We start from the raw sequence: 27,922 nt of genomic DNA, 5'->3' as shown, positions 1-27,922 counted from the left end.
TCTTTATGCAGTGAATGCCGCGCATGCGCCGTACATCACCCAGGCGTCGTTCCCACCACCAGTACGCTTTGCATCCATTCTACGCGTTCCTCTTACTGCGCATGCGCCCTGCATCCCTCACGCCTTCTCTCCTTACTGCGTCTCGTGTCCCTGACGCCTTCATCCAACTGCGCATGCGCCCTGCATCCCTCACGCCTTCTTCCAGGTCCAGAGCGCTGCTCTCAGTCTCTCTGTCTGTGAACGAGGATGCGCAGCACCGCGATCCGGCGGAACCAACACGGTTTAAACCGAACGGCGGAGGACTGAACGAACACACACACACACACACACAATAGAATTACGTAGTTTGTTTCGGTAGAGAAGAACAAAAGCCCACGTCTGTTATGGAATTAAAGAAGTCCATCGCGGACAACGAGAGGAGCTACGGCGCCGTGCGCGAGACCAAATGGAGCAAAGACGAAGGTATGGACAGTAAATAAGGCAATGCTGAGCTCGTGAATGTGTGTGTGAATTGTGCATATAAAAAGCGTGCAGATGAAAATAATATTTAGCAATATTTTGCTGTTCCGCTTGTGTGTGTTTGACAGGACAGAGCAATGACGCTCTCATCATAACACTCAGTTCAGCTCAACACACCACCCTTTATATTTACTTGTGCAGCCATGCATGTGAATGTGAATATAATCATTGTCCTTCTCTAATACATGCATACTTAATAAACAATATACAGTCCTGTAGGTAATCTCTTTATAGACCTTGTGATGGGTGTTTTTGTGGTTTTTATTTATTTTTTACTCAAAGTGCAGCTTTAACTTTATATGATTCACTCATGAGGAAGGGAATACTTGGTTGTGCTTCAAAATAAATCAGACTGCAAATACTGGCAAAGAATATAGTAAAAAAAAAAAAATAATAATAATTTGGTGATTTTAAATAACATTACCATTACATTACCATTATTTCTTCTTGCACTTATTCTCACACTGTAGGAACAAACCCAGACATTTTAATTGGTGATAGATAGATAGATAGATAGATAGATAGATAGATAGATAGATAGATAGATAGATAGATAGATAGATAGATAGATAGATGGATGGATACATCATATATATATATATACATCACACACACACACACACACACACACACACACACACACACACACACACATTTTTTATATTTTATAAAATATATAAAATGTAAAATATCTACTCGCATGATTGTCATGAGGTAACTCGTGATTAATTGCAACTTTTTATTTGTTCTAAATGTACCTTAAATGAATACTTTTTTAAAGTTTTTATGGATACTTTATGCAAATGTATGTTATTATTAGTGAAATCAGACTCAACATAGAGCTTGAAAGCAAAATATTCTTGTAAATGTTTTAAAGTAATTACTGTGTTTTAAATGAAAAAACATCAGGACACCAAACCGAACTTTTGCTGTTTCCACACGGACGGTTTTAATTGGCGGATGTGTGCATTATGGCGGTTTTGATGCTTGCTTTGAGACTTGGCGCATCAGTAAAAGTTTTTTTTTTAAGTTTTTATAAAAATGGTCACAGAATTGGTCACAGCATCAATCACACATTATTAAAATATTGTGCTGTAAAAATGAATTTGCGTTTCAGCGGTTTTAATGCATTTATTTTAGCAGCCCCAATACATCCTTTGCTACGTCTTGCACACAAGATTAAAGTTTGTTTAAATTTGTTTGTTTGATTGTCTGTCTGTTTTCATAATATTGTGTGTTTATCCACAGAGAGAGAGAGAGAGAGAGAGAAGAGAGAGAGAAAGAGGTAGAGGGAGGGAGTGAGAGAGAGAGAGAGAGAGAGAGAGAGAGAGAGAGAGAGAGAGAGAGAGAGAGGAAGAGGTAGAGGAGGGAGGGAGAGAGAGAGAGAGAGAGAGAGAGAGAGAGAGAAGAAGAGGCAGAGGAGAGGTAGAGGGAGGGAGGAGGGAGAGAGAGAGAGAGAGAGGAAGAGGTAGAGGGAGGGAGGAGGGAGGAGAGAGAGAGAGAGAGGAAGAGGCAGAGGGAGGGAGAGAGAGAGAGAGAGAGAGAGAGAGAGAGAGAGAGAGGAAGAGGCAGAGGGAGGGAGAGAGAGAGAGAGAGAGAGAGAAGAGGAAGAGGTAGAGGAGGGAGGGAGAGAGAGAGAGAGAGAGAGAGAGAGAGAAGAAGAGGCAGAGGGAGAGGTAGAGGGAGGGAGGAGGGAGAGAGAGAGAGAGAGGAAGAGGTAGAGGGAGGGAGGGAGGGAGGAGAGAGAGAGAGAGGAAGAGGCAGAGGGAGGAGAGAGAGAGAGAGAGAGAGAGAGAGAAGAGGCAGAGGGAGAGGTAGAGGGAGGGAGGAGGAGAGAGAGAGAGAGAGAGAGAGAGAGGAAGAGGCAGAGGGAGAGAGAGAGAGAGGAAGAGGCAGAGGGAGAGAGAGAGAAAGAGAGGAAGAGGCAGAGGGAGAGAGAGAGAGAGAGAGAGAGAGAGAGAGAGAGAGAGAGAGAGGTGAGATGTGTGATAGCAGTTTAGAATAATTTAGGATATTTCTTCTCTATTCTTTACAGAAGTATTTGTTTATGTCATCATTATTTTGTATCCAGAATTTACAAGGCAAAGGAAATTTCCACTACCTTTTTAAACAGTGTGGTAACTGTACTGTCTTACTATGTGTTCTTCCTAACACTGATGAAACCTGAGTTTCGTATGTCTCTCATGTCTACATGAGTTTTCTGTGCGTTCTCCAGCTTCCCATTACATCGATGTTTTGATCAGAATGTGTGTGTATGGTGGGTTGCTACATCACTCCCAGTTTCCTTGGAATGGGTTTGAGAGGAACATATGTTTTCAGTTGCCCTGTTAAACAAATACAGTAGATTGAACTGTTAAATGAAATCATATTTTTATAAAGCAGTGGTTGAGGACTTATACAGTATCAAGCATCTTTTTTTATATTTAAAATTTTTTTAAAATATATGTTTAGGAAACTGGTTAAGAAATGATTTAATAAAATGTAATCAATTATAATAGAGTTTTATGCCAAATGCCAGATTTTGTCATCTGATAATGCACGCTAGCACACACTCCTCATGGAAAACATCTGACACTATGACCCTCTTAACTCTGCCTGGAAACTGAGACGAAACAGTTTTTATGCCGGTACTAAACCTTGAGTTGTGTTTGAGTAGGCACAGGCAGCAGAGAAGACTATAAGATGTTGAAGCTATGTTAAGTTCATCAGAATGAAGTGAGAAGAAACTGGCTCTATTTTTAGCCCTGGCCATGTTCAGGATTAGCACAGCAGCCGAAGCAGCAGCAGTAAAAGCAGAGCTGATACACAACTCATCTCAATAAACACCACAGTGACGGTAATAGCACTGAGAATCTGCATTCGGTTTGTCAGCAGCAGCTCAGAAGGGAAGAAGGCTCTTGTTAAACCAAAGGGTGTCGGTTCAAATCCCAGGACTGTGCTGGTTCCACTGCGGTGCAAGTTTCTTAACAGATCATTTCTGTGCTTGGACTGGATTCGATAACACTTATAAGAGAGAGGGAATCCCTTTAGTGTTTGAAGTTGAAAACAGAAGTGGGTGTGGCCTAAAGTAGTACCTAAAAGTGACACTAACTAGGTGCTGTACAATAAATTATAGAACATTGTAAATACACTGCTGTAACTTTCCTTCTTGTTATATTGCCATATTATCAGTTTATAACATTTCTTTGTTTCATGTCTGTCCATTTGTCTGCATCAAAGGAAACTGTTATGTGTAAAATAAATGCTAAATTCGCCTTTTTTCATATTATGAACACAGAGTTTCTTTGTCAGCACATACCTCATGTCCACCCCATCGAATAGAAAAACAATTGCACATTCAGCTAGATGGCGGCTGTAAAATAAATAAATATATCAAGTCGAATTTGACTGAATGCATGACAAGTTGCTTTGTTTGTAATTTCATTAAAGAAGAAGATAATTCTCTTTTGACCTGGTTTTCATCCGAGGCCCTCATCGCTATGACGTTTGAACTCCTAATTATAAAACTCTTCCTGAACTGAATGTGGAATGCTCGAGCTGTAAAGAAAAAAAAGAAAAAAACATTAAAAAAGCAGTACCCTTAAAAAAAAAGGCTGAAATTAGAGGAAGTCTGTATTCCTTGTTGCTTTGATGCATAGCCGAATTTAGCCGAGCTCTCTAAAGAGGTTTATTTTTACTTGGGTGAGTTCTTGTTTAATTCATAGTTGGATATCAGATCCAGCTGAGTAAGGATCTCATTGAAGAATAAGACATTGAAAACAGCTGTGCACTAAAGAGATCTGCATAAAGAAAGGAAGAAATCAGCATAAAAAAAATAAATGCTAATGTTTTTCTTTTTCTCATTGCTTGCTAACATCCAGGCGTTTCTTTATGAAAAGAGTGGAAGCTCAGAGTTGTACAGACATTGACTTTATGAGTTCAAATCCCACCACTGCCAAAGCTGCCCCTGTAGGGGACATCAGCAAAGTGCTTTACTGCCCAGTTGTATAAATAAGATTACTATAAATCTCTATGCATAAAGGCATCTGCCAAAATTTAAATTTAATGAAATGTCTACACAAACCAGAATACAAAGAAGAAGAAATGGGGCAGATAGAAGTGCAAAACAAGGCAAACAAAACCCACATGAAAGTGTTATAACACAAACAATCAGTCATTTAACTAAAGTACACTATTACAGTGCTATGTAACTTGATAGCACATTAAACAGTACTTGAATTCTGGAATTCCCATTAAATAAGTAACTCCAAATTACGTGATGAAAGAACTTCAATCGAGATCATGAGATCAGAACTTCACCCACCAAACCCAAGCTTTGTTACACACATAAAAGCAGAATAGGAATGAGTTTTTTTTTCAGATCCCTCAGAAATAGAAAAATGTATCTTAATGCTTTAGTAATATAAATATAAATAATAATAATACAATTATATTGCACGTCTCCCAAGCTCAGGAACACTTCACAATAAAGAATAAAATATGACAGTCAATAATAAAGACCAGAACAAAAACAAATGCAGCTGCATGTCACATCATATAGACATTACAGAAAGCATAAACAGTATAGAAGCATGCACACAATAAACAGTACATGGAACATATACACATTATGACTGATAATATTGTTGCACGTGTTGCACACGTGAACAGCCCCAGCTGCAGATTGGTGCCATTCCTGCGTATCTAGCGAGCCTTGTTAACTGTCCTCTGTGAGATAGGCTTGCTCGGCTCAGAGCAGCTGGCACATTCCCAGTCTTTTGTGTGGGATTTCGTTAGAAAAAGGGAGGAGTGGGAGTGGTAGGCCACTAACTACTGTTTCCTCAAGAACACACTGTAGGTTCACTGAATCAGCGAGAAACAGATGGAAAAAGATTAAAAAATATATGTGAGGTTGGGGGGGGTCTCAGTTATGAAAACTCCACAGTGTGACTTTAATACATGACGGCATCTGCAGATAACCACAGATTCAATTAGATGAATAAGCTGCAGTTGGCATTTAGAAATAACCTGATTATGCAATGCAGTCTATCAATCAAAACATTTACAGTATATGGACAAAAAGTCTGACCATTAGATTCGTATGTGCTTTTTGAACATGCCATTCCACATTTAGTCCCCATTTGCTGTTATAATAACCTCCACTCTTCTGGGAAGATGTTCCACTAGATTTCGTGTGGAGATTTGTGCTCATTATTAAAACCACTGATGTGGTACTGATGTAGGGTGAGAAGGGTGCAGTCAGCGTTTCAATTTATCCCAAATATGTTAAGTTCAGACCTCTATAGCAGGCCAGATCAAGATCTTCCACTCCCAACCCATGCTGGAATAGGTATGGGTCTTCTAGTTCAAATAAAGGGGAAATTTAATGCTACTGCAACCTTTGTCCAAATTATATATATTTAGAGTTAAAGCTTGTAATAAATATTGTCCTACCATGTGTTTGCTGCTTAAGAGGAAATGTGTGTGTTATGTGTATGCATATTTGTTTCTTCACTCAGCGGGACTGTTGATAACAAAAGACGTTTAATTAGTAATGGAACAGAGAGCATGCTGTAATTAAAACAAAACAGCAGGTTGAAGAGCATGAAAAAGAAAAGGAGTGTTGGGTATATTGTGCGGATCTTGGACACAAATCAACTGCTCTAAAAGAGCACACATTTGGACAGTAATGAATTGTCGTGTGTTGGTTCCAACAAGGCAGAAGGGGAAGCCTTGTCAGAGCTTTTACTGCAAAGTGCCTTACAGACAAGAATTACTCATTACTGGCTTGTTATCATAGATTCTAGTGTGGCAGGATGTAAATAACAAGACCTAAAAAAACCCAACACAATTAATGTGAGATGTTGTCATATTTTACTTGTGCTATTGGAATCTATAATGACAACTTACAATCATCCATTGTACAGATGCCCCAGGTTCTTAGTCATACTAAATTATAAAAACTAATAAAACCAGCAAAAAACTATCAGGCATTGCAAAAAGGTTGATTTTCTTTAATAATGTCACCTTGGTGCCACGCGTTACTTATACAGACTTTATTCACTCTATCCTCTTTTTGTCCAATAAATCTTATGCAATATATTATATATATATTTTTCTTAACACCATAGACATTTTTTTTTTATTTAAATTCTTACTGTAATGCTATAAAACAAGATATATGTGGTCTAGAGGTGCAGAGGTACAATTTGACATAAACACTCTGGCCTTATTCATAAACCAGAGGGCAGCGTGATCCCCCCCCAGTGGGCTTCTATTAGTGATTGTTGCAGTTCTTATTTTTGACCACTCAATACCTAATAAAATATAAAATGAGATAGTGAGCACACTTTGACTGGCTTCCTGCGAAGAACATTTGAGCTAAAACTAAAAATACAGCATTTTGTTAAAAGAAAAAAACAATTCTGCTGTAGAGCAAAAAATGTTTAAAAAGGAGCAATAACACATGAATATTTTAAAAGTGTCTCTTTAAAAAAAGGTTTTAACAGTCAGCGTTTACTGTGAGATGAAGATCGGTGCTGTGTATTTGCTTTTTGACAGAAGATATATTTCTCTATTATATTACTTATACTCAAGATATATATACTACAACAGAGATAAAGGTCACTATGCAACATTGGGTGTGCATGACAGCGTGATATAATATTTCATAGTTAACTGAGGCTTTATATTACATAAGGCTTTATTACTGCTTTCTAACAAGAGGTGTGTGTGTGTGTGTGTGTACTCTGCGTCTGCACATAGCCAGTTGTCAGATGATTTAGTCTGAGAGCAGAAGCCCCCGCCTCCTGGCAGTTTGAGTCAGTGAGTCAGTGCTGGTTGACGTGAATCATTGCTGCTGGTTAAAATATTCATGCGGCAGGCCAGAGAGATGTTTACATCAACGTAGACATCTTTTGATTTAAATTCAGCACGTGTCCTCTGACTGGTAGCAATGAAAGCAGCAAGAATGATCTTTCTTATCAAAGATGGCAATCTTATAATACCGATACACTCTGTTCCCAGATCCTGCTGCCTTATAAAGCAATCAGCCTTTTGTAAAAGCTGCTATGCTGTCAGTGTTTCTCATGCTCTCCCTGTAATTTACTCCTCCCGTAAGCTACAGTTCTGCAAGACCATACCTCCCTCGCATATCTCCCCTATGGCCAATTACAAAGTTTCTGCTCCAGTACTTTGAGAGACAAGATAACTGTAAAGAATCTTCTGATCTGACAGCTGAGGCCACGAACAACATCAAATTATACAACACTTTTTCAAGGCTTGTCTGTAATATTGGCATCGCCGTAAGTATTGGTGTCGAAGGGGAATCGTTGTACTCTCCCTGGACGTAATGAAAAGATTGCTGCTCATTAACTTCCAAGCTTCCCTCAGAAAAAGTCTTGGTATCGGATTTGTGGTACCACATAGGTGTTTAAAACAACTACAAAAATTGCTTGTTTTTTGCTGAAGGAGCACCCACAGAGATGACTGTAGGTATTTTCATGACTTATGCTTCATTAAAATTGCTCTTTGAAGCCTGTAAAATGCAACCCCAATTAAAAAAAAGCCATTGGAGACACTGGCTAAACTGTAAATAAAACAGAATGCAATGATTTGCAAATCTCAAACCTATTTTTATATTCACAATAGAACATTTCAAATGCTTGAACTGAGTAAATGTAGCATTTTAAGAGAGAAATAAGGGAATTTTGAAATTGATTGTCAGCAACATGTTTCAGAAAAGATTAGACAGGCTCATGTTTACCCCTGTGAGGCATCTCCTCTTATTTTAACAACAGTCTGTAAACGTATGGGAATTGGGGAAACTGATTGCTGGAGATTTGGGAGAGGAATGTTGTCCTCTTGCCTGATATATGGTATAGAACTGCTCAACAGTCCTGGGTCTTCTTTGGTGTATTTTTTGTTTCAAGATGTGCCAAATATTTTCAACTGGTGAAAGCCAAACCACTATGAGATAGATAGACCTGTGTGTGTATGGTTAAGTGTGTGCCTTATGTAAGTGGAACGACAGATGATAGAAATAGATATCTGTATTAGCCAGATATCTGTGTCAGAGCATCAATAATTGCTATGGTGATGTGATGTGAATGACTTTTTGACTTGCAGATAGACTGAATAAACTCTACTAACATCTCATCTTGTTTGAAATAAGTGAAAATAATAGTGAGCATATGGCCTTAGCCGCAATTGGTAGAGTGATGATATCATCGCCTGTCTTACATCATTATTATTTGTAAACAGTTTAATGAAAAACTCTGATGTAGTCCTGCTGATTCATGATGAAGTGTGAAAAAAGCTCTATCAGCATGGTGCTTTACACCCACACACACTAAGTCACTGTAATCTTGCTCATTGGGTGTTTGGATTTTCTGTTTGCTGTACATTCAGCCAATACACTAATAAATATCTGATTGGTCAGAAGGTGTTGAATTTTCCATAGCAGCAGCTCAGAGAGTAGTTCCAGCTACAAGCCAAATCACAGGTTTATATTAATACACTTGATTTGTTTATAAAATTTACACAGAGATATGTACGGTGAATGCTGAGTAATTGTTTAAAGACTTTGAAAGGAGTCATGGTTTACCAGTCAAAGCAAAGCTTTGAATTTTCTGCCTGGAAAATATTGTAAAGGATGGAGGGCTTTTTTTTTGTATTATTAATCCATTAAAAAAAGAGGTGCTGTTGAAGGAACAACAGTTTATGGAGTAAAAAACAGGACATTATTGAACCCAGCCATTAGGGTTGCACAAGCCAGTGCACTCTTAGTGCCGGTCCCAAGCCCGGATAAATGGGGAGGGTTGCGTTAGGAAGGTCATCCAGCGTAAAACGTGCCAAATTAAATATGTGGATCACAAACCTGAATTTCATATGGATTGGTCGAGGCCCGGATTACCAATGACCGCTACAAGAATTGTTAGCCAACAGGGTACCGTTGGAAATTGAACTACGTTGGCCGAAGGAGGAGAAGGACAGGAGGAAGGCGTCTACAGAGACAGCAGGAAAAGAAGAAGTGGAGGAGAGTGGAGATTAGGGTGGGCACTTTAGGATTGACAGACTGGTTGAAGGTGGAGGTTTGATTGCATCAAGGATTGGGTCTGACATGTGCAGAGGAGGGACATGGGGTATATCGGTAGGAGAATGCTGAGGATCTAGCTCAAGTAAAGAGGAAAAAAGGAAAACCAAGGAGGAGGTTTATGGATGTGGTGAGGGAAGACATGCAGGTAGGTGTGAAATAGGCAGATGTAGAGGACAGGGTGGTATGGAGACGGATGATCCGCTGTGGCCACCCCAAACAGGAGAAACTAAAAGAAGAAGAAAAAGAAGAAAATAGGACATTATTGAAAGACAATCAACTTGAGGGTGTGAACACTAACTCCACTTCGCAGGCACATCACTCTGTTATTTTCATTACTTCCTGAAGTGTTTCATACTGTATATAAACTGTAAATCAGATTACGATTAAGAATATACACTTCCAGTTGTGTGTAAACACCTATGCAGTACGTGTACGTATACGCTGTCACTGTTACGTCTTTCACACACAAATGCGCACAGTGTTTCTGTTCCCCCCTGCAGGTCAGATGGACGTTTCCATGGCTGAGAGCTCCATGTCTCCGGATGAAATCGAGATGGAGATGGCCAGGATCCAAAGGCTCAGGGAGGTGCTCGTCAGAAGGGAGTCTGAACTCCGTTTTATGTAAGAAACACAAATCACTGGCTGCTTACTAGCTGTCTGAGGGAGTGTGTGTGAATGTGTGGGCACTAATTTAACACAGGAATTGAAGCTGACATAAGCTCAAACGTAACTCACCGCGTGATGGATACGCGTCTGGTGGAGATCCAGAAAGAGATAAATTTTAATACTAGGCATTTCATATTTTGGTTTAATGCTATATTAATGTCACTGCTTCTAATTTATTTGTTATTTATGCATGAGGTAAAAGAATATTTCTTTAATCCTGGCCTAATTTAGCCTAGAAGCACATTTAATCTCTTTGAGAATGAATTATGCAGCACGTTACCAAACGAATTTGCGTTGCAAAGCTGATTACATGTATATATGCATGTGTGTGTCTGTTGTGAAATGCAATGAACAACTCTATTAGCATATTTATGATATTGACTGTTCCCAGATCTTCTGCAAACCGAACTGAACCTGAGGTCCACACAGAAATTAATTTTACAACGAAACCTAAATCAAACCCAGTTTTTCAATATAACAAGAATAACTCCTTGGAATTAATAAATAAATGTCAGCTTTAAAAGCAGTTCTGTAGGCAGTCGGACTACAGAGAGGACCTTCATCCATGGCACTTAAATAAACCCAGTAAGGTAGTCATACCTTACACTTGCCATCCTTTTTATTAGGATTGCCTGAACACATTCACACAGTTTAATCAACCAATCAAGTGACAGCAGCGCAAATCACAAAATCATACAGATACAGATCGAGAGCTTTAGTTGATATTCACACCAGGGCGAGTGACATTGATTCCTGTGTTGCTTTGAGTATTTCGGAAGCTGCTGATCTGCTGGGATTGTTTTTTTTACAGACAACTGTTTCTGCCATTTGCACAGAATGCTGTAAAAAAAACATGCAGCAGGTGTGTCAATTCTGTGGGTGAAAATGTCTCATTAATGAGAGAGGTTAGAGAAGAATAGCAAGATTCAAGTGGAAAAACATCGGCTGTTTTTTTTTTTCTTTTCGATTTGAGGTGAATCTCAGCCTACTGCATCCTTAAATCCTTGTTATTGGCCAACAGAAATGGAATCAGATGTTTCGGAAGATCTGCTGTTCGTGCAGAGTTTGATATGTTGTGTGTTTTGATGCTCACCACTGGCTTTTTGAGCTACCTCAATGTTCCTGTTGAAGCTTGATGCAACCTGCCCAACTTGTGTATTGAAATGCTGCCATATTTACATTTACCTTTATGGCATTTGGCAGTTAACCTTTTCCAGAGTTACTTACTTTTATCTTATTCATACAAATGTGCAGCAGGGGTTAAGGGCCTTGCTCAGGGGCCAGGAATGGCAGCTTGCTGTGGCAGGGATTTGAACTCAAGACCTTTAAATCCAAAGTCCAATGCCTTAACCACTAAGCTACCACCTCCATGATTTGCTGATGGAATGCATAAATGCACAGGTCTACAGGTGTTCCTGATAGTGTGCATAATGGTCATACATTTTCAGAAAAAAATGTTTTGACAGGTGGAACAAGTACAAACACAAAAGTATTTTCCCTTCACTTGAACTAGCAGACCCAAACCTGTTTCAGCAGTGCACAAAGCCAGCTCCATTAAGATATGCTTTATATGGGTTGAAATCTTAGATCTCTCCTGTTATAGAGCTCTGACCTCAGCCCTACTGAACATATTTGGAATGAATAGGAACTCACTGCTCACTGCACCCCAGGCCTCCTCACCTCACCTCCACCAGTACCGGACTTTACTAACACCCTTGCAGCTGAATGAACACAAATCTCCATAAGCGCACCCCAAAATCTGGTGGAACACCTGAAGGGTTAAGTTTATTACTGTATAACAGCAAATAGGGACGAAATGTGGAATGGGATATTCAAAAAGCACATATTATTTGCTTTGCACAAAACCTTTTTTTTTAGGCCAGGCTGCCCTGATTTGTTCTCTCAGAAAATTTAAAGGGAAGAAGACAAAGAAAAAAATACAAAACTAGAACTAAAAAAAATAATAATAATAATAAAAATAAATGATATATAGCACTGTTGCTGCAGAATCTGAGCAAAGAGCATGAAGGGCAAGATCGTGACTGTAGTTATATAAAGAAAGTGACAGTCTGGTTGATATTGTGTGTGAGAAAAAAGACTGTTTGTAAAGGCAGCCACTAGGAGAAAGGACATCACATTTAACTTAAAGAAAACTCATTTTTAAAAATAAATAATCTCTATCCAATCCAAAAAAATATTTTAAGGAAAAAAATCCATATCTATCTATCTATCTATCTATCTATCTATCTATCTATCTATCTATCTATCTATCTATCTATCTATCTATCTATCTATCTATCTATCTATCTATCTATCTATCTATCTATCTATCGTATATATAGTATATATATAGTATATATACACATCCTCATTGATACCAAAGGGGGATTTAAAGTAGACAATCTACCTTCTAGCATGTCGTTAGATGAGAGGAAACCAGAGAATGTGGAGGGAATTCCAGATAAACAGTATGTAACTAATAATGCACAAAGTTGGAGTACAGTACAGTATTAGAGGATGTAGTGATTTGTAGGTGCTAATCTAGTTCGATAAATACTATTATAATATGGTTATATTGTAAAAAAAAAAAAGTTTCCGATTCCGAAGTTTTGTGATCCGGTCCATTAATCAGACTTTAATTTTGAACTCCAAACTTTATAATCCCAATGTCACGATTTGTCTGCTCTCTGTTTCAATTAATTGTTTTCTTCTTTGGAGCGGAGAACGAGGTGAAATCGCATCACTTTAATGTGATTGTGTTTAATGTGGCTCTGCTCGCGGGTTATGAGAACATGGAGGGTTTCGCTGTGGTCACGGCGTCAATGGGACCCCTGAGGATACAAAGTAAATGTTTCTTGGCAGCCAGTGCTTTAGTGCATCACAAAACACTGCAAAGCTCATACACAGACACACCCATATGCACAGACTTTCTCTCTGATGGAGATGGAGGACCAGAACAAAACAGATGGAGTAAAGAGATAAAAGAATGAAAGGTAAAAAAAAAAGGGCTAGATGGAGTGATAGAAGTCAAGACTCAATGTCCTGGAGAGACAGAGAGAAATAGAGAGAATTCGTGGAGAACGAGTGAGGGGAAAAAAAGAGAGTGGATGAGTCATCTACTGCTGTGGATTAAAGTGCCTGGTAGCAGTCACTGCGGTGCAGGGTGAGGAGAGGAGATTGGAGAAAAAGAAAGAAGGATGACTGACAAACAGAGGAAAAGAGGAGACCACAAAGAGGCAGCAATACCAGTGTGACTGCTTCAGTATTACAGAGGTTAAATCAGAAAGAAGACTGGGCAGTGAGTCACGGCTCTGATGTCCACCCACGACCTCCAGCAACGGCTGACAAACAGCATTACATAACAGCAGAGAAGCTGGAAGTGTGTTATTTATTACAATCTTATTTGTATTATTTATGATTGATATCAGTGTTGGGCAGATTTAAAAATGTTCCACTAGTCAAGTCAAGTCAAGTCAAGTTTATTTGTATAGCGCTTTTCACAACAGACATTGTCTCAAAGCAGCTTTACACAAATCAACAGTGATGGTGAATCGTGTGAATTTGTCCCTGATGAGCAAGCACTACTGATCTATTGTACTGTTTTGTGCAAACACACACATTATTACATGTGTTTTTAGTGTGGAATGATGCAAACTCTGATGCTTCAAGTTAAGTTTTGTGCAAGACTGACTGGTGAATTAGTCACAGTAAAGTGACCTGGTGACCAAAATTGTATTTCTAAAATAGTAAGACTGATTATTGCCTCAAATGACTGCGCAGAAACCAATAAATAAAAAATCGATAGCTACCATAATGTTATAATGTAATAATGTATGATGAGCTAGTTTAGAGTATTATTAATGGATTAAACTAAACATCTAGTGAGGGGGTGCCTGTGTAACCATAGTTCTTCCCCAAACTGTTACCACAAAGCTAGAGGCACAATTGTATAGGATGTCTTTGGTGTGGTGGCATTAAATATTCCATGAACTATGAGACCCAAACATGTTCCAGCATGACAATGCCTCTGTGCCACGAAGAATTGCTTAACATTGGTTAGAGTGTCAGATCTTGAGTGGAGTGCTATAGAGCTCAGGCCTCCTCACCCACATCAATACCTGACTTTACTAACACTCCTGTGACTGAATGAGCACAAATCTCCACAAGGACAATCTAAAATCTAGTGGAACATCTTCCCAGAAGAGTGGAGATTATAGAAAACAGCAAATGGTGATTAAATGTGAAACTGTGGGATGCTCAAAAAGTACATATAAATCCTATATGTCTCCACAACCGCTTGTCCATATAGTATGTGCTCAAAGTACAAGATATTGTACATAATCCAAAAAAAGTGTACAAAACATTTCTGAATCGTGAGTTCTGAACCGTGGAGCAATAACAGCATTAACTTCTTCTACAGTTTGAGCTACAGGTGCTTGTCTGTTGGATCGGACCACACGGACTAGCCTTCTCTCTCCACCTACATCAATGAGCCTCGGCTGCCCACGACCCTGTCGCCGGTTCACCACTGTTTCTTCCTTGGACCACTTTTGATAGATACTGACCACTGCAAACTGGGAACAGCCAACATATGCTACAGTTTTGGAGATGCTCTGACCCAGAAGTCTAGCCGTCACAATTTGTCAAAACTCGTTCAAATCCTTACGCTTGCCCATTTTTTCTGCTTCTAACACATCAACTTGAAAATGTTCACATGCTGCTCAATATATCCCGTTTACTAACATGTGCCATGATAATCAGTGTTATTCACTTCACTGATCATAATGTTATGCCTGATGGGTGTATAGTGAGCAGAGGATGCATAGACTAAATATAATAAAATCTTATTTTACTTATAATTTTTTTATACAACCACTTTATAATTCATTCATCTAATAGTTGGAAAACAGCATTTTTTCATAATAATAATAATAATAATAATAATTATATTATTTTGATAAATGTATGCTATTTTAAAAAGGAGAAAAAAAAATCCAAAATAATAATTCATTACATCACTTATTACTCAATATTTACATTTCATTGCCGAGTTAAAGCATCATGTCTCGCAACTTATATACTGTGTTGCACTGTAATAAATATCATATGGCTCAGCCCTACTCCTTCCTCAAAACATTTTTTCTGTCTCCAGGATGGATGATATTCAGCTGTGTAAAGACATCATGGACCTAAAGCAGGAGCTGCGTAAGATTGTGGCAGTGCCAGGTTTGTACCCTTGCCTTGAGTAACACATTTTAAATCACAACGCTTCTCAGTCATATTCCAATGTTCGAGATGATTCTGGATATGGGGTATGGAGTGCCACTAAACTGAGGTTTAAATTTGTGGCTTCTGTCACACAGACTTTTATGTGGCTGTCAATAAGGGTCGTGTATGTTACGTCATTGTGAGATTGTTTAAGAGGGTAAGGGAGTCAGAGAGACAGAAAAAAAGCATCTGTGTGCATGTCTTCATTACTCAGAGAATGCTTTCAGGATCATGTTCGCGTCATGTGAAAAGAGCTGAGCTGGCACTTCCTGTCCTTTACATCCTCTGCCCTTCACCTAGCATGAATGTATATGTGTATGTACGTGGAAAAAAAAGCGATAAATGACCTGGATAAACAGATATACTGAAGATAATTGCTGAAGGCAAAATCAATAGTACACGCTGATTGGTCATGCAGAATGGATTAAGTATACCAGGTATATGAGATTACAAAAGCTGCACAGAAAACGGCAGCCATAGGAATACAATAGCTCTGAGAATAGAACGAACACGACAATAGGACAGCTATGAGAACGTAGCAGGCATAATAGTACATAGCCCCCGGTACACACTGGTGTACACTCTCTTTATCAATCACAACTAAATTAGAAAATCAAGATGGAAAAATTACTAGAAAAATATGACAACACAATAGTTACAATAGCGATAAGAATAGGTGTGAGAACTGAACAGGACAGGTATGATAATACAATAGATATTATTATTATTATTATTATTATTATTATTATTATTATTATTATTATTATTATTATTATTATCAACCATTTTTGTCTTTCTCCTCTCTGTTAAAATAGAAAAGGAAAAGAGTAAGAAGCACCGGCAGAAGGAAGAAGAACTAATTCAGAAGATCCATAAGCTGGTGGAAAAGAGGGATTTCCTGGTGGACGATGCTGAGGTTGAGAGATTGAGGTGTGTCTAAAAGTGAGATTAAATTAATAACTACAAAAGAAAGAACATGTAGAGAAAAGTGGTGTCTGGAGGTGCTGATTTGTTACACACACCATCTCCTACTCCTACACATGGTGTTCCAGGGATAATAAGGGCACTAGCCCACTCAATAAAAAAAAATTGGGGGCATCAAAGAGGATTCAATCCCCATTTACACTGCAAAATCAGACCAGGTCTAGACTAAACCTGGGTGTGACATATTGACAAATTGAGAGTTTTATTTAGGTCAAGGGTGTGCGGTCATATTCTCAAATTGCAGGTTTTTGTTCTAACCATGAAGGAGGCATACTGGCCACTTGTAGATATGATCATGCAACTGTAGTTGAATATAAGTGTTTTTTTGGGAGAGAAATAATCTCCTTTCTGTGACGGTGCCAAACACAAATCATCCAGAAAATCTCAAATCTATTAACTGCTAACACACAGATGCATTGCTTGCATATATAATTATATATATATATTTAATAAATTATAAAGAAATATAATATAGCCCTCTCCATGCAGCACACAGTCTCAAGTGTTAAAACAAACAGCACGGAGTGTCAGTGATTCGCCTCTAGAGGCCGCTCTCGTAATGACAGCAAACCAGAAGCCGGAAAAAATATTGCTAAAAAAATAACCAGACATGTCCTTCAGTGTCTGCATTCGTTTAGATGGCCAATAAATCTAATTTGAGAAGATTTTGTAAATCAATGGATATTAAAAGGATAATACTTCCCCATGATCAGGGCTCTACATTTAGATCCTGTATCTCTTATGGGCAGAACAATGACCTTTTTATTATTCGAGCAGTGACATATTCTACATACATGTGTATACAGACTGCTGTAAATAGCTAGCACTGCTCTGATTCACAATGAATAAAACAATAGGGTGAATCAGATCGGGCGTTGCTAAATAGCACACCATGGTCTCAGTGTGGCATGAGTGAAGTATTTCAGTGGACATAATAGCACATGCTGTTGTTCAGTAACTAATAATCACTGCATATATAACAGATCCTCCTTTTTCATCCAATCACATGTATTTATGTAAGTTATCCAGCAGAAAGCAGTTTTTACAGAGTCAGAAAGAATTGGCAGAACTAGATGTTCATAGGTAATGTTTCTAAATATTTAGATATGTTTATATTTTATAATGTGTTTATTCTCTCCACATCACATTCAAAACACATTAAATGAAATACACTATAATTCCAAAAGTATTGGGTCACCTGGTCATAAGTAGATTTTTGATTTTTGAGCACTGCATTCCCCATTTAGTCCCAATTTAGTCCCAATTTACTCTTATTATTCCCTCCACTCTTCTGGGAAGACGTTCCACTAGATTTTGGAGTGTGTTAATGGATATTTGTGTTCATCAGCCAAAAGGGTATTACAAAAGGCAGGTACTGATGTAGGTGAGGAGGCCTGGGGTGCAGTCAGCGTTCCAATTCATCCCAAAGGTGTTCAGTAGGGATGAGATCAGAGCTCTATAGCAGGCCACTCAAGATCTTCCTCTCCAAAGCATGTAATCCAGATCTTCAAGCAGCTCAGTTTGTGCACAGGGGCATTGCCATGCTGGAACATGTTTGGGTTTCCAAGTTCAATTGACTGCCCCCAGCTTTGTGGTAACAGTTTGGAAAAGAACCATGCATATCAGGTGACCCAATACTTTTGGAAATATAGTGTAGTTGCCGGCGTTCGGTCATGTTTAATCACACATGTAAGCCGGATCTTGGTAAGCCGCCCTTATATATTTTTAGCTGAATACCTCTGCACCACATGGGAGCCCCAGTTTTTCTGGGCAGTTAACAAGCTCTTGCTAACACTAACACACACACACACACACACACAGCTTTTACTTTTGCAGCAATTCTGATTATGTGTGTGTGAGAATGAGTGTGCAATGAAACGAAATGAACAAGTGTGTGTTCCTATCTGACATCCAGTCTGCAGCAACATACCCAGGCTCGAATGCATATGAGAATGAATGTCCCCAGATTTTTCACCAAACCTCAATATTTGCTCTAAAGTATTAGCTGAAACCCAGAGTTCCCTGAGGTGATGGAATGCCTCCTTGGCTTAACAATGTAATACATTCAAAAGCTAATTAACCCACTGGGCATCCGAGACCTCCATCCACTCGAATAAACCTTATCCCTTTTTTACACCTGAAAACTATACATTTCCACGGCTTATGGAACAAATGTCATAGGCACAACGCCTTGCTGTCTAGCTCATTAATTATTCATAGTGAAAAGTTGTTAAAATAAGATGCAGGAAATAAATGCTTTAACGCGATGCAGCATTTATGGTTAGGACTTGTTAGGAAATGTATATTCTCGTTCTACGAAGACTTTAAAATGTTCAAAACAGTGTTGATATTTTGTCTGTTTAATGTTTATCAAGTTATAATAATCAATAATATATTTGGGAAAACGAAAAGAAAAAAATAGGAGAGAAAAAATATATATATAATGAAATGAACTTTAGAAAAAATGCATGCATAAGCAACACACAAAAATGTTTTAATCAGGAAAGTAGAGCCTTAGTAAGAGAGGTGACTAAGAACATGATGGTCACTCTGACTGAGCTTTGAAGATCCTGTGTGAAGATGGGGTCAAAATTTCAGAAGCACAACCATCATTGCAGCTCTCCACTGGTCTATGCTTCATGGCAGAGTGGCTAGACGAGAGTGCAAAATCTATGGAAGTCCGCTTGGAGTTTGCCAACAGGCACCTAGAGACTGTGTTTGAACAAGATTCTTTGGTCTGATGAAACCACAATCTCGGTTCTAAACGTTATGTCTGGACGAAATCAGGCACTGCTCATCACCAGCCCATTACATCCCAGAAAATGATGCATGGTGGTGGCAACATCATGCTGTGGGGGTGTTTTCTGAAGCAGAGACTGAGCAATGGATCAGGATGGAGGGAAAGCTGAACAGAGCAAAGTACAGAGATATCCTCAATAAAAACCTATTCCACAGCGCTCAGTCTGGGCCGAAGGTTCACACTTCCTACATGACAACACAGGAGTGGTTTAGGGACAATTCTGTGAATGTCCTAGAGTGGCCCAGCCAAAGCAATTACTTGAACCATGTTGAACATCTCTGGAGAGACCTACATGGTGGCTGTCCACTATGGGTCCTTATCCAACCCGACCTAGCTTGAGAGGATTTGCCAGGAAGAATGGAAAAATTCCATAAACCCCCAGAGCATATATGAATCAATAAATGAAAAAAACAAGACAACAATCAAGACAACAAAACAGGAATGAATATACTGGACAAAGGGTACAGAGGAACGACACGATACAAAACTACACAATGTGCATGTTTAAAACCAGTAACACAACACAGGCTATGTAGCTTGTATGTAAACTGCAACCGAGCTCTGACTAAGCAGTCTGTCCATCATCATTGTTTTTTAAATGCTTCATATTTAATTAATAAATCACACAGAAAATGTTTCGCGGCCTCTGTGAGAATTTTGACACTCAGTGTTCGTCAGAGTGAGAGCTCATCAACACCTCGGTGACCCAGCCGCAGTTCTCAGCTTTATGACTCATTCCTACCGCACTTTCACCCATTTTTTCTCCTCTCCTCCCCTCCCTCTCTCTTTTTCCCGGCACATCTCGTCCCCGTTTCATTTACTGTCTTCCGACATTCTCAATCTGTCTCCTGACATTCTCGATCTGTCCCCCTTTCCATGATTTTCATTCACATCTGTAATTCACAAAAGTGCTCTCTATCTCTACAGGGAGCAGGAAGAGGACAAAGAGATGGCTGAGTTCCTCAGACTCAAGCTCATGCCGCTGGACAAACTGGCCAGAGTTACACAGAGTGAGTGACTGACACATTTAATCATCTCTAACTGGAACCCACTTTTTTACAAAGCAAGATGCAGTCATTTGGCGTTATTGTGAAATATTAGGCAACCAGAGAACAAAGAGTTGTGGTTCCATTGATATTTCTGTAGAAACAGAGACCTAGACAGGATCATTCTATATAGATGGCTGTAAATTCTCGTCTGCCATAGTGGCTTAAAGATGAATGAACAAAACAACTCAAGGCAGAGTTTAAGGACATCCATGGAATAATTAGTTTCATACCTTTAGGAGTTTTTAAGTTAGGAGATGTTCGCTTGTGGACGTCAACCAGAACTTGACAAATCATTATTCAAATTCCTTGCCGGAATGAACTACATTTACATAGGGGAGGTGAAAAAATCCGAATCGGTCATGCAAGTGCATGCATGTGGAAAGCAGTGGTGGACAGTAACGAAGTAAACGTAATAAGTAGCTTTTTCGTGTATCTTTGCTTTACTGAACTATTTCCATTTGGGAGACTATTACTTTAACTTCACTACAGTTCAATGTGAAATATCTTCTTTTTTTACTCTACAACATCTAATTGGCAGTTACAGTTCAGTAACAGTACAGATCAAGAGCGTCGTAATGTTCGTTTCAAACATCAGAGGAAAATAAAAAAAAATCCGCTAGGTTTCCCTACAGAGAGAGTTTGGAAAAATAATATCCAAACTGGATAGCAGACAGAAAGCACTATTTTTTTTTCTATCCTCTCATTTCTCATTTCAAAATTCCATACTTTTCCAGACTCAAAAAATGCAGACTTTGCATAATTATCTGAAATAATGGTTTTAAATTCAAACTATAGCAACTATATACTGCAGTGTAGCTCAGACCAATTAACATAAAACCAACAGAAGCAACAGAAGGATTGTTCATGTGCAATTTAGCAAGAAACTATAACACTCGACCTGTGCAGAAATATAGCAGGTTGGAACATTTTGCGTTTTGTTCATGCACAGTACAGAAAACTTAAGCGTTTTCAGAAGTTTTGGAGTTTTTAGACGAAAACACCATTTTCAAATTGATCCGGATTAGTGTAAACGTAGCCTCTTTTCAAATTCTTACAAAAAACTTTTTACATACTTATCCAGATTTGAAAATCATTACAGAATTTTCCAAAATGTGTAGCTTTTCTTTTGCAGGTTTCCCATTCGAACCCGTTCTTTGTCTAGGCAATAAACATTTGTGTACAGTCTTGTGCCCATCTAGGTCTCTAATAGCTGCATCTTCCAAATGTTCAGTGAATCGCTCATGCAATACACCATGTACTTTCTTGTAAAAGTGAACGCCTACTAAGTGACATGAGCTGCATTTCAGCCACACAGCAAGTTATCAAAATCCCATAAAGGTCAGCGGTGAGGTTTTAGCGATCACTACAGGGCCGTAGTGAGTCAGCGGGTCGGCCACACTGAGCCTCACTCACTCACTACGCTCGCATGCCTTCTGGCAAAAGGAGCAATTATGTGTTCATTGTGTGTTTAATCACATTGAGAAAAGTGCTTTCCAGACATTTACATAGTCTCCTCATGGGGCGATTCAGCACAGCATGGCATTATAGAGGCTTCAAAATGGAGAGGGTTTTGCAAGGACAATTACACTCAAAATCACAGGAGCAGTTTCCAGGTGAAATTGAGTTTTTTCTGCTTTTCAAGCACAGGCACCACTGAAACCCTTTCTTTCTTTTCTTAATTTTTTTTGTATTTATATTCCAATTGAATACATTTTTAAATATGATTTATTTCTATATTACAGTGGAACCCGGTTATCTCGCCCTCGGTTACCTCGACAACCCTATTAAGTCGACGTTTTTGAAGTGGAACTGCCAAATTCTCGCTTTTTCTAAGCATTTTTTATCAGTTATGTTGACTTTTTTTATGTCGCCGAACCCTGATATCTCGAGCACAAGGGGGGAAAATTTTGCCATTTAACGTCGGTTATCTCGGTGCAGCCGCAGAAGAACTCGCGGAAGTGTCGGAAAAATCAAGGCTTACAGCTGCTACAGGTGTTGTATTGTATACTGGTGAATCTCTGCTGTTAGTTGTTAGCCTTTTGTTGTTAAATGTTATGCGATGAACGTGAGGCGAAAGCCGCGCTTGGCGGCGCGAAACGTGGGATGACCATCCAAAATCATAGAATGAACACCGGCAGGATCGGGGGGGAATCCGCGATGCGCTTTGGGAAGAAAAGCGCAGCCGTTGAGAGAGTGCCGGTGGGAAGGCACGTACCGGGATACGCATGCGCGATAACAACGACCGCCGTGAATCAACATATACCAACAATAACGGACAGTGAGAGTGTGGAAGTTTAAATAGGAGCTGGTGATGATGATAAACGAGCACCATATGTGCGCGATTGAAGCCGCGGGAGCTTCAGAGAAAGCGGCCGAGAAAGCACCTGACATGCCGAAGGGGGCGTGGCAGGTGGATTCCTGACAGATAAACATGTACTGTATGTATTTTTATAGCATGCCTTCATCAAACAAATCGCGGCAACGCTGTTCAAAAACACGTGCATGCACATTCTCATTTATTAACGCACATCATGTACATAAAGAAATTTCAAGCACGTTAATATACTGCCACACTTTTTATTTTCGTTTATCTCGATCATCGGTTACCTCGATGCTTTTTGGCGACCCCCTAGGACATCGACATAACCGGGTTCCACTGTATTTATGTCCATTTTATTTTATTTTTGTACCCAATCCAATTCACAAAACAGCCAGAAGAATTAAATTTGCTTTAAATCGCATTTAAACAAAAATTGTTACATTTATTTCTATTTTATTTATTGAGTTGAGTATTTTTAGTAATGAAAGCAATTCACAAACAGTCTGAAGGATGCACGCGTACAAAAGTGTGTGAAATAGGTAAACAGATTCTTTTAAAAGAGTAGATTCGAATATTGAAATGTTTTTAACCAAAGAATAAGAAAAGAAAAGAAAAAAAAAGTCGTAACTAGGATGGTCAAAACCTTTATCAAAAAAACGTTTACACAATGGGTTAAAGAAGTGCATATTAACTTGTAGCCCTTAATTATGCAGTATGGAGTTACTGATTGCTTCTCTGTCACTGTGTCAACTGCTTGATTGTTGGTATTAAAAACAATGCAACTCAGGTTTCAACCAAAATCAAGGTACAGGGAGTGCAGAATTATTAGGCAAATGAGTATTTTGACCACATCATCCTCGTTATGCATGTTGTCTTACTCCAAGCTGTATAGGCTGGAAAGCCTACTACCAATTAAGCATATTAGGTGATGTGCATCTCTGTAATGAGAAGGGGTGTGGTCTAATGACATCAACACCCTATATCAGGTGTGCATAATTATTAGGCAACTTCCTTTCCTTTGGCAAAATGGGTCAAAAGAAGGACTTGACAGGCTCAGAAAAGTCAAAAATAGTGAGATATATTGCAGAGGGATGCAGCAGTCTTAAAATAGCCAAGCTTCTGAAGCGTGATCATCGAACAATCAAGCGTTTCATTCAAAATAGTCAACAGGGTCGCAAGAAGCGTGTGGAAAAACCAAGGCGCAAAATAACTGCCCGTGAACTGAGAAAAGTCAGCGTGCAGCCGCCAAGATGCCACTTGCCACCAGTTTGGCCATATTTCAGAGCTGCAACATCACTGAGTGCCCAAAAGCACAAGGTGTGCAATACTCAGAGACATGGCCAAGGTAAGAAAGGCAGAAAGTCGACCACCACTGAACAAGACACACAAGCTGAAACGTCAAGACTGGGCCAAGAAATATCTCAAGACTGATTTTTCTAAGGTTTTATGGACTGATGAAATGAGAGTGAGTCTTGATGGGCCAGATGGATGGGCCCGTGGCTGGATTGGTAAAGGGCAGAGAGCTCCAGTCCGACTCAGACGCCAGCAAGGTGGAGGTGGAGTACTGGTTTGGGCTGGTATCATCAAAGATGAGCTTGTGGGGCCTTTTCGGGTTGAGGATGGAGTCAAGCTGAACTCCCAGTCCTACTGCCAGTTTCTGGAAGACACCTTCTTCAAGCAGTGGTACAGGAAGAAGTCTGCATCCTTCAAGAAAAACATGATTTTCATGCAGGACAATGCTCCATCACACACGCCCAAGTACTCCACAGCGTGGCTGGCAAGAAAGGGTATAAAAGAAGAAAATCTAATGATATGGCCTCCTTGTTCACCTGATCTGAACCCCATTGAGAACCTGTGGTCCATCATCAAATGTGCGATTTACAAGGAGGAAAACAGTACACCTCTCTGAACAGTGTCTGGGAGGCTGTGGTTGCTGCTGCACGCAATGTTGATGGTGAACAGATCAAAACACTGACAGAATCCATGGATGGCAGGCTTTTGAGTGTCCTTGCAAAGAAAGGTGGCTATATTGGTCACTGATTTGTTTTTGTTTGGTTTTTGAATGTCAGAAATGTATATTTGTGAATGTTGAGATGTTATATTGGTTTCACTGGTAAAAATAAATAATTGAAATGGGTATAAATTTGTTTTTTGTTAAGTTGCCTAATAATTATGCACAGTAATAGTCACCTGCACACACAGATATCCCCCTAAAATAGCTAAAACTAAAAACTACTTCCAAAAATATTCAGCTTTGATATTAATGAGTTTTTTGTGTTCATTGAGAACATGGTTGTTGTTCAAATTAAATCCTCAAATAAAATTAATCCTCAAAAATACAACTTGCCTAATAATTCTGCACTCCCTGTATAAGGCGGGTAGAGATCATATGCAGACAGCACTGTAATGATTATAGACGGTTTAACATTACTTGGATACAACAAATAAAATCTACCTATAATGGTCCTTGAGCGTTTCTGACTAATCCTCCTTCTTGTACCTCCTCAGGTCCTCCAAAAGTGAAAAAACCAACCCCAGAACCTCCACCAAACAAACCGTCCATCACCAAGAGCAGCGTAGCGGTCATAAAGGACTGCTGTGGAGCTACGCAGTGTGCCATCATGTAAAACCTCTGTATGCCACAGTTAGTTTCAGGAAGACAGAATCTTATTTGGGGTTGATCAGGTTGCTATAGGGTTTTTTTTCTTTTTTTCTTTCATATCATTGCATAGCAGATGTGGTGCCATTGCTCATTTTAGAAGTGCCATGACTCATGTAATAAATAATTTTCTCTGCATTAGAGCATTTTTATTGTGTATATAAACGAGTTGATGTGATTCGGCGCTCGGTTACGAGTCCCACTCAGAAAGTTCTAGAAGTTTAACGGAGTTCTGGAACAGCTGGATCTTTTTGAGAATTCTGTTTTATTTAGTAAGGAGATGGGGAAATGCTTTGGTGAATTCCTGAACTCTTCTTTCAACGCTTGTAGGCATTTCATTATGGAGATGAAACTCTTGCGTTTTGGAACGACAAATTCCACTTCAGTAACGATCTCTTGCATTTATTAGAGTGTGTTTTACAGACAGAGCTGGATGCGGTGCATAACTGCTCCTCTTTCAACACAAAACTGTCTGCTCCATTTCACCTCTATAGAGATGGTAGACTGGAACGGAGCTACAGTATCTTTAGCATCAGAGCTCTGGCACAGTGGTTTTTCATTGCTATGGCAACATCTCAAGTTAAACACATGGCCATCACAAGAAAACATATCTGAACAATGTGAAGCTTTTAACGATTACTGTTGGCGGAAAAATATCACAGTTTTAATAATAATGTCAAACTAATCAAAATTATGTTTAAATTCTGAGCAAATCTTTTTTTTTATAAGATGCCCATACAAAATTGATTGATTCTTTGCCTATGTCTACATGTATACATTGTAATGACTTTCAACATGAAGAATGGAAAAGCAGTCCTTTTATGCAAGTTAAGAAATTTTGAGCAGGAAATGACGTCAATAACCGATTGTGTATCAATACTATACATCCTTTATGTATACAGGATGTGTATGCATTTCCTTGTAAAAACCTGGAAGCAACAACCTGGAAGCATTTCACAATTAATAATAAAAACAAATTTGAGTGCAAACTGCTCAGAAAAAGTCAGTGGGTGTGGCCACAAAAATTGTATTCACAACTGTAGTGCAGTCTGTGGTACATATCTGTGTGAGTGAGCTTTAGAAAAAGAGGACTAAAAAGAGCACGAGAGAGAGAGAGAGAGAGAGAGAAAGAGCTTTAAAAAGGAAAAAAAAGAAAGACCACAAGAATGACAAAGAGCACGCAAAAAAAAAGGAAAATAATAAGCGACAAAAAGAAAGACAATAAATATACCAGACTATGAAAGATATTGAATAGGGAATGTTTATGATGCTGTAATTTAGTCCAACACTTTAATCAGCTGCCCCACTACAAAGATTTGTACTAATGTTTGTTTAGAAGAGCACAAGCTGAGTATGTATATATTGGTTCCGAGACGAGACATTACTTGTTTTCAAAAAGTTACTAACGGGTACACATGCGTGCACGCACACATACACAGTTTATGAGCTTGAGTACTGTGCTTACCCTTTTGCAGTTGAGCACCTCGATATCACAGCTAGCACACTCACCTTACCATCTTTTTTATTTTCACTGCAAAACATTTGCTGCAAATTGACTTGAATCTACTGCAAATTTTTCTCATCTTCTTTGCCGTGATTCTTCAAAAAAAATCAACAGCCATGTCAGATTTCGTTTCCATGCCTGTAAACAGAACACTTTCCCATTAACACAGGGTGTTAATGTGTTACTTTCCTGCTTGCAAGTACTTTACATTGTTGCTGTACTCACCTCCTCATCGTTCACGTTCAGTGCTTGTGAGCTTTTTTCCAAAGCTACAAAAGATCAAACTGCAAATTACACAAAAAAACCCTTCCTTTGCAGCGGAGTGTCAAAAGGTCTTTATGTAAAGCGTGAGTCAACAAGCACGCAGACATTATTTGTAAATACGTGTTCCAATAAAAGCATCTTTCTGGATGTCGTTTTGAGAGTCATGTTGCGTTTGGTATTCTGGTTTGAACACAAAAACAGCATGATGCCACCATCATTCATTTGTAGATGGAATGGTGAAGTTTGGGAAATAGCCAGGGCACATTTCTTCACCTGAACATAATCCTCAGTGGTGGACAGAAGGAAATTTGTTACTGTATTTAAATACTTTCACGTATTTGTACTCTACAGAAATATTTTCATTTGGGGAGACTTTAACCTTCACTACATTTCAAAGTCAAATATCTTTTCTTCTACTCAACTACATTTCAATTAAGTTAATTAAGACTAGTTTTTAGATTTGAATTAGATTTTGTCTTCTGAGACAAATGATAATAGGTACATTATAGCCATAATAAATCAATACTTTGGATACGAGTTTCAAGTGAAACTTTTACTTTATCATAGATAGTCATATTTCAACTAATTTATCGCTACTTGAATTCAAGTACATTGTGCACTTCATCCACCACTGCTCTTTAGGTCATTTAAAAACAACTGATTTTTCAGAAAATGATGCTGTAATAGAAACACACTTACAGTACTTGAAAAATAATCCACTTCAGCAAGGTGAAAGGGCCTCCACTTCACCTCAATCCACATTACACCATCCTGTCACTGATCATAGCCCTATAAAAGAATACTCCTGAAGTG

At 38.9% G+C, this 27,922-nt stretch overlaps 1 protein-coding gene across 1 annotated transcript; it reads left to right on the top strand.

The window, feature by feature from the left end:
• Nucleotides 1–171: 171 nt before the first annotated feature.
• bmerb1 (bMERB domain containing 1) lies at nt 172–27,256 on the top strand. Its single transcript, XM_046852863.1, has 6 exons — nt 172–462; nt 10,096–10,216; nt 15,414–15,487; nt 16,345–16,459; nt 20,241–20,323; nt 25,191–27,256. The coding sequence occupies exons 1-6, from the start codon at nt 384–386 to the stop codon at nt 25,307–25,309; spliced, it is 591 nt and encodes a 196-aa protein (XP_046708819.1). The 5' UTR covers nt 172–383; the 3' UTR covers nt 25,310–27,256.
• Nucleotides 27,257–27,922: the final 666 nt, after the last annotated feature.

Source organism: Silurus meridionalis, chromosome 1, assembly GCF_014805685.1.
Source record: "Silurus meridionalis isolate SWU-2019-XX chromosome 1, ASM1480568v1, whole genome shotgun sequence".
NCBI lineage: Eukaryota > Metazoa > Chordata > Actinopteri > Siluriformes > Siluridae > Silurus > Silurus meridionalis.
This window is presented reverse-complemented; position numbering and strand designations above follow the sequence as displayed.